Genomic DNA, 14,279 nt, shown 5'->3' on the forward strand with positions numbered 1-14,279 from the left:
TCGGATTTAGCGATTAGGAGTGACAGATTGTTTGGTAAACGTATAGCATGTTCTATATGTTATAGTTATTTGAATGACTCTTACCATAATATGTTACATAAACATACCAGGCACGTTCTCAGTTCGCTATTTATGCGTCATATAACGTACACTTATTCAGCCTGTTGTTCACTATTCTTTATTTATTTTAAATTGCCTTTCAAATGTCTATTCTTGGTGTTGGATTTTATCAAATAAATTTCCCCAAAAATGCGACTTATACTCGAGTGCGACTTATATGTTTTTTCCTTCTTTAATATGCATTTTCGGCCGGTGCAATTTATACTCCGGAGCGATTTATAATCCGAAAAATATGGTATATATTTTATTTTATTTTATTTATTTTTTTATTGATCCTCAAAAATTATGAATCAATTTAGAATCGGAACAAATAAGAATTGGATGTGAACAGGGGGTTTTGAGCACCCCTATTACTTATTTTTACCGTTTCTATTAAGTCTTTGTTTCAAGTGTGCCTATAGTAATAGCCATCGATCTACTTTATATTTCTCATTCAAATGTGTGATTTGCTTCATTTGTACCGAAATAATACATTTGTTTAATCCATAATTACAGACTTTCCAATCATATTATTTCTATCATTTGTGAAATGCTTTGGCCTTGTTATATTATATGCACAGTGCATGAGTGAATGTGTCATCAATTGAGCTATTTATTCCCAGAGCAAAATTTACCATGGTGCGTTCCATTTGTACTGAAGTCGAAATTTCTGAGTTCCTAGCTGGAAGTTTCAACTGGAACGCTCCCCGATGTCGGATGTTCTACTCGGAAAGTCCTTACCACTATTAATGATGGCTGCTCTGAGTCTAAACAATAATATACATTTCTGTAAATCTGTAAAAGTACTTCTCGCAAGTTTTTGTCGCACTAAATCAGCCGTATACGATGTATTGTTGGATATGTATATATATATATATATGTATATATATACATTTATGAAGGAGCGCATATTTGTCCATAAGTTGTTAATATTCAGATAAGGAAAGCGTAATAATAGCTTTTTTCATTTACAAACTTCGTAACTACAACGCTCATAGCTCAGCTGTGACATCATTCCTTGCTACGACTTCCAAATTCTGAGGTAAAACAGAATGCACTATTAGTCATGTTATTTGGAAGTTAGCCAGGCTAATGAGTGCCTAAACTGAGGGGTATCTGTCTTTTAAGACTTTTAATAATAATTTGTGAAAAATAAGAAAAACATCAATAAATACAAATTAAAAAAATATATATATACTTTTACTAAAATATATATACTTTTACTATTTTTACTATTTCTTCTGGGTATGCCGCTCATGTTGGATTTCCCTCACTTCCAGGTTGTTTTTTTGGTAGCCTGGCTTACTTCTTAGTAGCCTGGCTAACTTTTTAATAGCCGAGCTAAGTTCCTGGTAGTCTGGCTAACTTTTTACGGCCTGGTTAACTTCTCAAATCTTGGCTAACTTCCGGGTAGCCTGACTAACTTCTTAATAGCCTTGCTAACTTCCTGGTGGCCAGGCTAACTTCCTAATAGCCTGGCTAACTTCTTAAAAGCCTGGCTAAACCCGTGTTAGCCTGACTAATTTCTTAATAGCCTGGCTAACTTCCTAATAGCCTGGTTAACCTCTTAATAGTCTGGTTAACTTCCGGGTAGCATGGTTTCACCTCTTAATAGTCTGGTTAACTTCCGGGTAGCATGGCTTAACTTCTTAATAGTCTGGTTAACTTCCGGGTAGCATGGTTAACTTGTTAATAGCCTGGCTAACTTCCTTGTGTCTTTGTGTCAACCGTACAGCATATTTTACAACAGTTCTTGTAGTCTTCGATTCCCTGCCATCTACAACAATGGAATGTCAGACACTTTGCCACCACTAGCTCAGGTTTACCATATGCTCGCAGCTCAAAGGGGAGTGTTGTATCGAGTTATATCTACTGTATGTTCCTGATTGCCAGTTTTTAATATGCAATATATCTCCCTTGCATGCGTTTTGTGGTGTTTGTGTAGATTTTTGGTTATGGATCATTTTTGTGTCCGGAGTGTTTGGGCATCGCTGCAGAATTACCCCTGCCGGCCATATATTTCAATAAAGGTTCACCTTGCTGATCTCAAAGCCAAACACTTCTTCAAAGTAGGCAGGCTGGCTGATGAGTAGCAGGTAAAATGTCCAGCTCCTGCAGAAGTTGGCCACGATTATTGCATAGACGGGCATCGAAGTGAAGAACTTTCTCCAGGGTGTCTTGTATTTCTGTAAAAGATCGGTTAAACGCAGTTTAATTAACTGCTTGTTGTGTCAACTAGAACTTGCCCTGTGACCAGAAACTACATCAAATGGTTCTCAGTGATACTGTAATTACTGTTCACTGATACTTTCGTTGGCTTATCAAACTCCTCACCTCAGCAGGACCCATTAGATTGGCACTCTCTCCAATGCTTTCCTCAATGTAGCAGCGCTCCTCATCAGTGATGGTAGGGTGTTCAGCAGGGCTCTCATAGGACACCAATATCCAGAACATGTACCAAAAGATGCCGACACATCCTATGCATCACAAGCAAGATAATTACAAACAGGTTATTGTTCCCATTGTTGTTCTAAAAGTTCATCCGGAATTTATTCACAGCGCTTCACTTTTACCACAATTTGTTATGTTACAGCCTTACTCCAAAATGGAATAAACACTATAATGACAATGGGAAAACGTTTTTGTTTTTTTAGGAATTCTAAAAAAATATTTTGAACATAAAAAAGTAATACATCGCACGCACATAAGTATTCACAGCCTTCGCTCAATACTTTTGTTCATGCACCTTTGGCAGCAATTACAGCCTCAAGTATTTTTAATATGATGCCACAAGCTTGGCATACCTATCTTTGGGCAGTTTCGCCCATTCCTCTTTGCAACATCTCTCATGCTCCACCAGGTTGGATGGGGAGTGTCGGTGCACAGCCATTTTAAGATCTCTCCAGTGATGTTCAATCAAGTCTGGGCTCTGACTGGGCCACTCAAGGACATTTACAGAGTTGTTCTAAAGCCATTCCTTTAACATCTTGACTGTGTGCTTAGGGTCCCTGTCCTGCTTCAAGATAAACCATCGCCCCTGTTTAAGTTCAAGAGCACTCTGGAGCAGGTTTTCATCCAGGATGTCTTTGTACATCGCTGCAGGCATCGTTCTTTCTATCCTGACTAGTCTCCCAGTTCCTGCCACTGAACAATATCCCCACTGCATGATGCTGCCACCACCATGCTTCACTGTAAGAATGGTTTTGGCCTGATAAAAGGGGTGTCTGATTTCCTCCTGAACATGACACATAGCATTCACGCCAAAGACTTTAAGCTTTGTGTCATTAGACCCGAGAATATTGTTTCTCATGGTCTGAGAGTCTTTTAAGGGCATTTTGGCAAACCTTTGCGAAAGAATGGCTTCCATCTGGCCACTCTACCAAACAGGCCGGATTGGTGGATTGCTGCAGAGATGGTTGTCCTTCTGTAAGGTACTCCTCACTCCACAAAGGAATGCTGACGCTCTCACACAGTGACCATGAGGTTCTTGGTCACCTCCCTGACTAGGGCTGTTCTCCCCCGATCACTCGGTTTTGATGGCCCACCAGCTCTGAGTTCCAAACTTCTTTTATTTACGGATGATGGAGGGCATCGTGCTCATATTTTTGTACCCTTCCCCAGATGTGTGCCTCGAGACAATCCTTTCTCTGAGGTCTACAGACAATTCCTTCGACTTCGTTCTTGGTTGGTGCTGTGCCATGCACTGTCAAGTGTGTGACCTTATACTGTATATAGACAGGTGTGTGCCTTTCCAAATCATGTCCAACCAACTGACTTGACCACAGGTGGACTCCAATTAAGCTGTAGGAACATCTGAAGTACTAAAAGCTGAAACAGGATGCCACTGAGCTCACTTTTTAGCTTCATGACAAAAGCTGTAAATACTTACGCTGTGTACATGGGATTTCTTAGTTTTTTATCCATCCATCCATCCATCCATCAATCGTCTTCCGCTTATCCGAGGTCGAGTCAACGGGGCAGCAGCCTAAGCAGAGAAGCCCAGATTTCCCTCTCCCCAGCCACTTCATCCAGCTCTTGCCGAGGGATCCCAAGGTGTTCCCAGGCCAGCTGGGAGACATAGTCCCCCCGACGTGTCCTGGATTTTCCCCGTGGCCTCCTAACGATCGAACGTGCCCTAAACACCCCCTCATGAAGACGTTCGGGGGGCATTCTGACCAGATGGTCAAACCACCTCATCTGGCTCCTGTCTATGTGGAGGAGAAGCGACTTTACTCTGAGCTCCTCCCGAATGACAGAGCTTTGGCCGCTTGTATTTGTGATATTGTCCTTACGGTCACAACCCACAGCTCATGAACATAGGTGAGGATAAGAAACCTGTAAATTGAGAGCTTTGCCTTCCGGCTCAGCTCCTTCACCATGACGGATTGATACAGGGTACACATCACTGCAGACTCTGCACGGATCCGCCTGTCAATCTCCCGATCCATTCTTCCCCCACTCGCTAACAAGACTCCCAGGTACTGGAACTCCTCCACTTGGGGCATGATCTCCTCCACAACCCGTATATGGCACTCCAACCTTTTTTGCAGTGGAGAACCATAGACTAGGACTTGGAGGTGCTGATTCTCATCCCAGTCGCTTCACACTTCGCTGCCAACCGAGCCAGTGAGAGCGGAAGATCCTGGCCAGATGAAACTAGAAGGACCATATTAACTGCTAATCTGGCAGAAATGAAACCGGATCCCCTCACCACACTGATTGTGCCTAAAAATTTTGTCCATAAAAGTTATGAACAGTACCAGTGTCAAAGAGCAGCCCTGGCAGAGCCCAACCCTCCCTGGAAATGGGTCAGACTTACTACCGGCAATGCGGACCAAGGCCTCAGGAATGGACCGGAGCACTCACCACAGGACTTCCAGAGAGACACGGTCTAATGCCTTCTCTAAGTCCACAAAACACATGTAGACTGACAAGGCAAAGTCCCATGCACCCTCGAGGATCCTGTGAGAGAATAGAGCTGGTCCACAGTTCCACGACCAAGATGAAAACCACACTGCTCTTTCTGAATAGAGGTTCGACCATCCGGCGTAGTCTCCTCTCAAATACACCTGAATAGACCTTATCAGGAAGGCTAAGGAGTGTGATCCCAGCATAGTTGGAGCACACCCTTCGGTTCCCCTTCTTAAAGAGAGGAACCACCACAGCGGGTCTGCCAATACAGAGGCACCACCCCTGATGTCCATGCAATGTTGCAGAGTATTGTCAACCAAGACCTGCCACCGAGGATATTTTAAACTACCTCAGTAACCCCAGCCACAGAAATAGGACGAGTAGGTGGGATTGAGGAGGTCTTGGAAGTATTCCCTCCACCGATCTACAACATCCCAAGTCAAGGTCAGCAGCACACCATCCCCCACCATACACGGTGCACTACTTCCCCCTCCTAAGGCGGCGGATGGCAGTCCAGACTTTCTTCGAAACCATTCGGAAGTCATTTTCCACGGGGGTTCCCCAAACTCCTCCCATGTCTGTGTTTTTGCCTGCGCGACCACCGAAGCCGCACACCGCTTGGCCTGTCGGTACCTGTCTGCTGCCTCCGGACAGCATCCGTCACCCCTGGTGTCCGCCAGTGGATTCTAGTATTACCACCACAACAGGCACCAACCACTTTGCGGCCGCAGCTCCGATCGACCACCCCGACAATAGAGGCCCGGAACATGGTCCTGGACTCTGTTAGAAGTCCTCAGCAGACCCTCACAATGCGTTTGGGCCTGCCAGGTCTGATCTGCATTCTCCCTCACAATCGGAGCCAACTCACCACCAAGTGGTGACCGGTGGAAAGCTCTGCCTCCCTCTTCACCCGAGTGTCCAAAACATGAGACCGTAAATCTGATAACACACCCACAAAGTCAATCATTGAACTTCGGCCTGGGGTGTCCTAGTGCCAAGTGTACATATGGACACCTTTATGTTTGAACGTGGTCTTCGTTATAGATAATATGTGATGAACGCGAAAGTCCAACAAGAAAACCCCACTCGGGTTTAAATCAGGCAGCCGGTTCTCCCAATCATAGCCTCTGTTGAAGTCCTCCAGCAGAACAAGGGAATCACCTGTGGCAGCACTCTCCAGTACTTCCTCTTGTGAATCTAAAAAGGGCGGGTACTCTGAATTGCTGTTTGGTGCATAAGCACAAACAATAGTCAGGACCCGACCCCCCACCAGGAGGCAGAGGCAAGCTACTCTCTCGTCTACTGGGTTAAACTCCAACGAACAGGCTCTGAGCCGCGGGGCAACAACTATTTCCACCCCCCAGATTAGAAGAGACTCCAGCCCTTCTCGAGAGGACTGGTTCCACAGCCTTTGTTGTGCGTAGAAGTGAGTACAATTAGATCCAGCCGGAACTTCTACACTTCGTGCACCAGCTCAGGCTCCTTCCTCCCCAGCGAGGTAACGTTACACATCCTAAGAGCTAGCTTTTGTAGTCGAGGATCGGACTGCCATGGTCTTTCTACGGGTGCCGCTAAGCTCACATTGCGCCCGACCTCTATTGTCATTATGGGGTATTTTGAGGACTAAAATGAATGTATTGCATTTTGGACTATGGCTGCAACAACAAAATGTGGAAAAAGTGAAGCGATGTGAATACATTCCGGATGCACTGTAAGTCGTGTTTACACACATTGTTTGGCAGACTCAGAGAATAAAACCCAGAAGCTGTTTCCAGTACAGACAGAAACAAGGGGGGTAAGTTATTGACAGAGCAAAGCATTTTGGAAGGAAATCAATACATGGTCTGCCTGGATAAATCCATTTGACTTTCAGTGAATGCAATGATGGTCAATCTATTTTGATTTGACCCGAGCTCGTGCATACTATATTCCCTTTACATAATAGAACAAGTATTGTACAGTAATGAACCGTACCATAGACGTAAAACACTGAAGACCAGCCTGTATACTGAACCAGGATCCCAGTCATAGGCATTGCAATCACAGCACCAGCATAAGAGCCTGAAAAATAGAAGTTGTTGGCGGACAAGAAGAATTCCCAACAGGAATATGTCATGAATATGAAAACCATCTAAGACAATATTTTTCATATTTACCACAGAAGGAGATGGTGGCCAGACGACTCCTTTCAAGTGGAGGAGCCCATTTACTCCAGATGCCATGACAGGCTGGGTAGGTGACTCCCTAAATAAAAATGATAATAATTTGTATGTATTTGGTGTTTTGCAAATGCACGTACTCCCCAATTTTCACATAATGTTTGGTTTCGTTTTGGAACAGAATTTTCTCCAAAATATATGTACAGTATGGATGTAACAAACTAGTCCCCAAACAAAGAATCCCATATGTTTATGACTGTCTTTTTTATTGAGTACGACCTCAAAATACGCCCCCATGAGTTGCAAGTGCCAGCACTTAGATACAAAAAAATGAGAAACACTATTGAATTCAAGAAATAACTCATAGTTAAGTGCAAAAATTACGTACGCATGGCTGACAAAAGTCTTGAATAAATATACAAGTAATGTTAATTTATCCATTTCAGTCATAATTTATATGTATATCATATTTTTTGAGAGTAAAACTATAATTATTCTCTATGAAATGTTTTTTGTTCATATTTGTTGGTGTCTGAAACAGATTAATTGGATTTACATAATTTCTATTGGGAAAAATTGCTTTGGTTTTTGTACAATCCAATCTTAGTTTGACAAAATCCAAGGTCAGCAAAACAGTTCCCAAAGACTGTTAAGGGTCCTCATTGTTTCCATCCATCCATCTTCTTCCGCTTATCAGAAGTCGGGTCACGGGGGCAGCAGCCTAAGCAGAGAAGCCCAAGGCATTCCCAGGCCAGCTGGGGGATATAGTCTCTTCACCGTGTTCTGGTTCTTCCCCGTGGTCCCCTACCGGTCGGACGTGCCCTAAACACCTTCCCAGGGAGGCATTTGGGGGTCTTTCTGACCAGATGCCCGAACCACCTCATCTGGCTTCTCTCGATGTGGGGGAGCAGGGCTTTACTCTGAGTTCCTCCCGGATGACAGAGCTTCTCACCCTATCTCTAAGGGAGAGCCCCGCCTCCCAACAGAGGAAACACATTTTAGCCACTAGTACCCATCGTGATCTTGTCCTTTCGGTCATAACCCAAAGCTCATGACCATAGGTGAGGACGGGGACGTAGATCGGCCGGTAAATTGAGAGCTTTTCATTCTGGCTTAGCTCCTTTTTCACCACGACGGACCGATGCAGGGTCCGCATCACTGCAGACGCTGCATCGATCTGCCTGTCGATCTCACAATCCGCACTTTCCTCACTCGTGAACAGGACCCTGAAATACTTGAACTCCCCCACTTGTGGCAGGATCTTCTCCCCAACACGGATATGGTACTCCACTCTTTTCCGAGCAAGAACCATGGACTCGGACTTGGAGGTGCTGACTTTCATCCCAGTCGCTTCACACTTAGCTGCGAACCGATCCAGTAAGAGCTGAAGATCCTGGCCAGATGAAGCCGGCAGGACCACACCATCCGCAAAAATCAGAGACCTAATCCTGCAGCCACCAAACCGGATCCCCTCAACGCCCTCACTGCGCCTAGAAATTCTGTCTATAAAAGTTGTAAACAGAATCGGTGACAAAGGGCAGCCATGGCAGAGTCCAACCCTCACTGGAAATGGGTCCGACTTACTGCCGGCAATGCGGACCGAGCTCCGATGCTGATCATACAGGGAGCAGACCGCCACACTGAGGTGGTACGATACCCCATACTCTCTGAGCACTTTCCGCAGGACTTCCCGAGGGATACAGATGCGTTCTCCAAGTCCACAAAGCACCTGTAGACTGATCGGCAAACTCCCTTGCATCCTCAAGGATAGTATAGAGTTGGTCCACAGTTCCACGACCAGGACATGTACATCATTGTTTATGATACGTAATATTTACAATTTTCAGAAGTTTATGCACACTTATCATGGGAAACTTATTGTGTCTATTTGGGCCACTCAATGGTTTATTTGAAGTGTTCTTTCTCCAGAGTCGAATGATAAAACAAACATCTTCTTCCCCTGATGTATTGACTATAATGAAGTACTTCATCTTCAGTTAATATGAATTATAAAATATACGTACACCGCCTCTAATATTTGATAAAAGTTTATTCTCGACCAGATGCTATTTGTTTCCATCAACAAGCTTTGGTCAAAATCCTGGCTGACTATTTGATCTATCTTCTTGGCAGAATTGGTAGAGTTCATTGAAATGATTGTTTTTCATGCATAGTCTAACAGGGTCCAGGTCAGAGCATTTTATTCTTAATTTAGTCAGATTCATCCATTCCAAAACCAGTATTCATGCGTGTTTATTGTGAGGACATAGCTCAATCTTTATCTCTTCTGATTATAAAATATTTGGCTCGTCAAATTTCAACCATACTTGAAGTATCATCTCAGTCTATGAGCCATTATGACGTAATTTATTAACATATTTCAAAGTGGACAGTGACACTGGTGTATAGCAGTTTTTAGTTCATTGCAGGCTGAAGCCTTGGTGGTTCCTGGGTTGTTTCTGACCATCCTAACCAATAGGGACAAATCTAAATAACTTGTACGTACATGCAATAGTTTCATCTGATGAGCTTGGAGTTGTTTAGCCATGGCTCCAAAACGTGTGTAGATCTACTATTTTCCTACTATAGTTTTTGGACGTACTAAATGTTCTAAACATTAGTTGATCCAATAAGACAGGGGTGTAAAACTCATTTTTATCATCGGACACATCTCAGTCACGGCTGCTCTCAACAGGGTACTTGTAACTGCAAGACTACGTAAATGTATAGTCGCCATATGATATTATTACACAATTTCCCCTTTAATTTAATTATTATCATATCGTATGCCAACAAACCGATGGAAAAAGTGCTTGGCAATCGGAAGTCAAGGTGACAGATATTAAAGTTCAACTATTGTAGAAATAACTTAACAAAGGTTTTCAAAGACAGAATATATGCTTGAAATAGCTCTTTGCATCAAACAACATTAAGTTAAGAACTGCAGATACATGTGGTACATTTTTTTTCCCCTGAAAATTGAAACATGTTCAGCAAAAATGCCGAAATGCATTATTGACACCCATTTCCAGGTCTTTGCAGGCAACATAAGATAATGTAGCAGACCTGATGTGGCCCCTGGGCCTTAAGTTTGCAATAAGGGCTGTCCAACAAATGATTGTAGATCAGTCATGATAATTAATAGGGCTGCCCCTAGTCAAGTTAAACAATATTTTAGAACCTTTTTGCTATGTGTGGTTGAATTTACTTCAGTATGACTTTAGGTTTTCATTATTAATACGTTCCAAAAATGCCAGGTAATAGCCAAATTATTCCAAAACGGAAGCAACTTTTACCGTAGGAAACAATGCAATTAATCTGTTCCAGGTACCCCAAAACAATATCAACACAAAACACATTTTACAACAATACCAGTTTGTTTTAAATGCAGTAAATAATCTGGAATATAAATAAATGGCGAATGAGATGGATACATGAACATTTAACTTCACTTTGAGGTTTTTTTGAAAACTGCAAAGGGACCACACGGACGACACCTTTGTACTTTGCTACCAGTTCTTACTTGAATGTAATAGTCTTTCACACCTTTCTATTTATTTGGTCCCATGGTGGCTTCTTTTGCAGCTTTGCTCAATAAGATAAAGACAGTCATTTACATATGGGATTCTATGTTTGGGCACCTGAGTCCACAAAATGATACATAGGCAAACGGACTATATTGTTACGGGCGGTTAGGCATTTTGGAAAACAATCGGGTCGAAAATCAGCGACTGAGTCACAACACGTGGGATTCTTTGTATGTACACGTGATTCCATGGAACGACATGCAAGATACTTTGTTGGGCGCGTTGTTTGGACGTATACGATAACTGAATCATATGAAAAGTGGGGCGTACGAAAACCTAGGTACGACTGTAAATACATTTATACATTTTAGACCGATTAAAAAAACATCATTCCCATGTTTATGCATGTATTGCATAATTTTCCATGGAACACAATAATATTAAATCGAGACAATATTCAGCAAAGATGAATATGTTCCATTAATTATAGGCTGAACAAATTACAAAAATGTCTAGTAGTGCAGCTATTAAATGTTCATCACGTCACTCATTTGAACAACCTGGGCAAACCTAATTTGCAATATGTAGGACATAGATTATGTCATTTGTATGGTGACGTAGTGGCCTTTTTTTTCCTTCTTCAACTGCTTTTTCGAAATTTCAACACAGACTTCGAAATAAAGATGTCAAATTGTGTGTGTGGCCATGAAGCAATGCATTTACTGTATGAGCATTTACCTTTCTACATCCATTTGCATAGGGATTTATATTGTAGTGAAAGCGGAGGCCCACAAAGCGTAGACTGGATCAATACTGCACATCTCAGATTTCCCCAGGCTGAATACCAAGTGCACTTTACACTCTGTCCTTTTGCTTTTCCATTGTGTAAAACACAAGCAAGACTAGGTCTGCATAGCCCTTGTCTATTCATAGCCAGACGCACCGTGCAGTATTTCTATTAATGAAAAGAAAAAAAGAGGCTCCTTACCTCCACCAGCCCTTGTAATATCCTAACGAAAATCACGCAGCCATAATGGACTCGGGCAGCCGAGGGAATGAACATGTTGAGTGTTGACGTTAGGACGATGGCTGCACCAAACACCCTTTGAAAAAAGATTACATGGAACATTATTAAACACTAAAACTGCTAAAACAGGCTGAACCGTTAAATACACATCAATAATGATAATTGTTTTCTAACATTTCTTGTTTAAATGTTTTATAATTCAAATCTATTTCCATAGAATGTATCAATTTCTGTAGAAATAGATTGTTACCACGCAGGATTATAATCCAATATTCCGACCGCAAATGGCCCACGTGCCGCATTTTGGATATGTGTCTACTTATAAAATTCCCCCTAAAATGTGTTCGTTTTGTGCACTTAAATCATCCATCGTTCTCTCTTACGTTTTGAAGGAATCGGATAATTAATAAAACATGCTCCTATAATTATAGCTGCTCCATTAATAATTCCATAAACACAGCACAGAGCAGACATCATCAAGATCAATAGTTAACGCAGGAAAACGCCTCATCACTTGTGTCGCTTAGCAACCTTGGAGGGGGAACAGCTCCCATGAAAAAGAAAAACCTTTTTTCCCCGAAGACTCAGAAACATCCATCCATCCATTTTTTCTACCGCTTGTCCCTTTCGGGGGCCGCAACATGTTTTTATAATTCATATGTTAAAAAGCAATACCGAACACAGATTTAAAATGTGGAGATTGAATAAGAAATAATTTATGGTAGCTGGGTAACATGCTATTGCTCATTCCTGTCACGTGTAGCATGTGGGGGCGGGGCCTAAACTGGTCGACTGCTCGGTCAGGCACGGGACCAATTAATTAAAAAACGTATATATGTGTGTATGTGTGTGTTTGTCAATTAATACAAAAATAACACAAATTCGGCCTTTTTTACATTCAGGATTATGTTGCCGTAGTAGTTTATATTAATTAAAATACATATGTTTTAGAAAAAATAAAACAAATTAAAATCTAAAAATACAGCAAACACTTGCTATCAAATAGGCGAATGGTAGTAAAATGTCAACGTTTATGTCAATAAAGGCCCTTGTATGTCCCCAGAGGAAGACTGCTTAGAACCCCGTGCTCCCCCCCACCCAAGTAGATCAATAACAGGTGGTACCATGCCCGCCCCCAGCCTCCAAGGACCCGTATGTAGCGGAAGCAACACTGCCACACCTTCATTCACACAGCATATATATATATATATATATATATATATATATATATATATATATATATATATATATATATATATATATATATATATATATATATATATATATGTATATATATATATATATATATATATATATATATATATATATATATATATATATATATATATATATATATATATATATATATATATATATATATATATATATATATATATATATATATATATGTATATATATATATATATATGTATATATATATATATATATATATATATATATATATATATATATATATATATATATATATATATATATATATATATATATATATATATATATATATATATACAGTGGGGCAAAAAAGTATTTAGTCAGCCACCCATTGACAATCAATGGGTGGCTGACTAAATACTTTTTTGCCCCACTGTATATATATATATATATATATGTAACATATATATACATATATATGTATATATATACATATATATATATATATATATATATATATATATATATATATATATATATATATATATATATATATATATATATATATATATATATATATATACATATATATATGCTGTGTGAATGAAGGTGTGGCAGTGTTGCTTCCGCTACATACGGGCATGGTTCCACCTGTTATATATATATATATATATATATATATATATATATATATATATATATATATATATATATATATATATATATATACATATCAACAAAATATATATTTATATATTTTTTTTTTAAACACCCACGTTCCATCAATATATTTATGTCTCTTTTTGCTTTCATGATTTTGAAATAATACATATTTCCCTGAAAGTGTACAAAGGTGTTCCTACCTGTTTGCAGCCAGCCTGGAGGAGATGTATCCTCCTGGGATTTGAGTCACAATGTAACCCCAGAAAAAGGAGCCATGAATCATCCCCACAGTCTCTGGATCCCAGTTGAACTTGGCTTTCTGGAAAAATCCATTAAGCAATATTTAAAAAAAATATATATTTTTTTCAATGTTGAGTAAAATAGGATGATTAAAATGTAAAGCCATTATTTATTAATGCCAATGTGTGCGATGAATGGCTTGATAGGGGTGTCCAACTTGTGGCTCCGGAGCGATTGGCGGTCTGCAGTTTGATTTTCACTGGTGACTACATCATTATTTTAAAGAGGGAAATAATACATTATTGAGTAATGTTATTTATAACGAATAATATTCTATCTAATTATATCGCTCTTGCATTGGCCCTCTCATATGTCTCATGTGAGCTGATATGACAATAAAGGGTCTTGAATCCTAATTACCAAAAATATTGATTAATATATATTTAGCATGTTTTTCTTACACCGTTTTAGTGGTTTTAG

At 40.4% G+C, this 14,279-nt stretch overlaps 1 protein-coding gene across 2 annotated transcripts in view; it reads right to left on the reverse strand.

Moving 5' to 3' along the window:
- Window positions 1-14,279, reverse strand: part of slc17a6b (solute carrier family 17 member 6b) — a 31,618-nt gene that overhangs the window by 15,076 nt on the left and 2,263 nt on the right. For both annotated transcript variants that reach the window (XM_062030969.1, XM_062030960.1), the window contains 6 exons: window positions 13,760-13,878; window positions 11,685-11,799; window positions 7,167-7,254; window positions 6,985-7,071; window positions 2,434-2,576; window positions 2,136-2,285 (listed from right to left, as the gene is read on the reverse strand). In XM_062030969.1, coding sequence (XP_061886953.1) covers window positions 2,136-2,285; window positions 2,434-2,576; window positions 6,985-7,071; window positions 7,167-7,254; window positions 11,685-11,799; window positions 13,760-13,878 — 702 coding nt within the window. The remainder of the gene's footprint in view (window positions 1-2,135; window positions 2,286-2,433; window positions 2,577-6,984; window positions 7,072-7,166; window positions 7,255-11,684; window positions 11,800-13,759; window positions 13,879-14,279) is intronic.

Source organism: Entelurus aequoreus, linkage group LG02, assembly GCF_033978785.1.
Source record: "Entelurus aequoreus isolate RoL-2023_Sb linkage group LG02, RoL_Eaeq_v1.1, whole genome shotgun sequence".
In the NCBI taxonomy this organism is placed as follows: Eukaryota; Metazoa; Chordata; class Actinopteri; order Syngnathiformes; family Syngnathidae; genus Entelurus; species Entelurus aequoreus.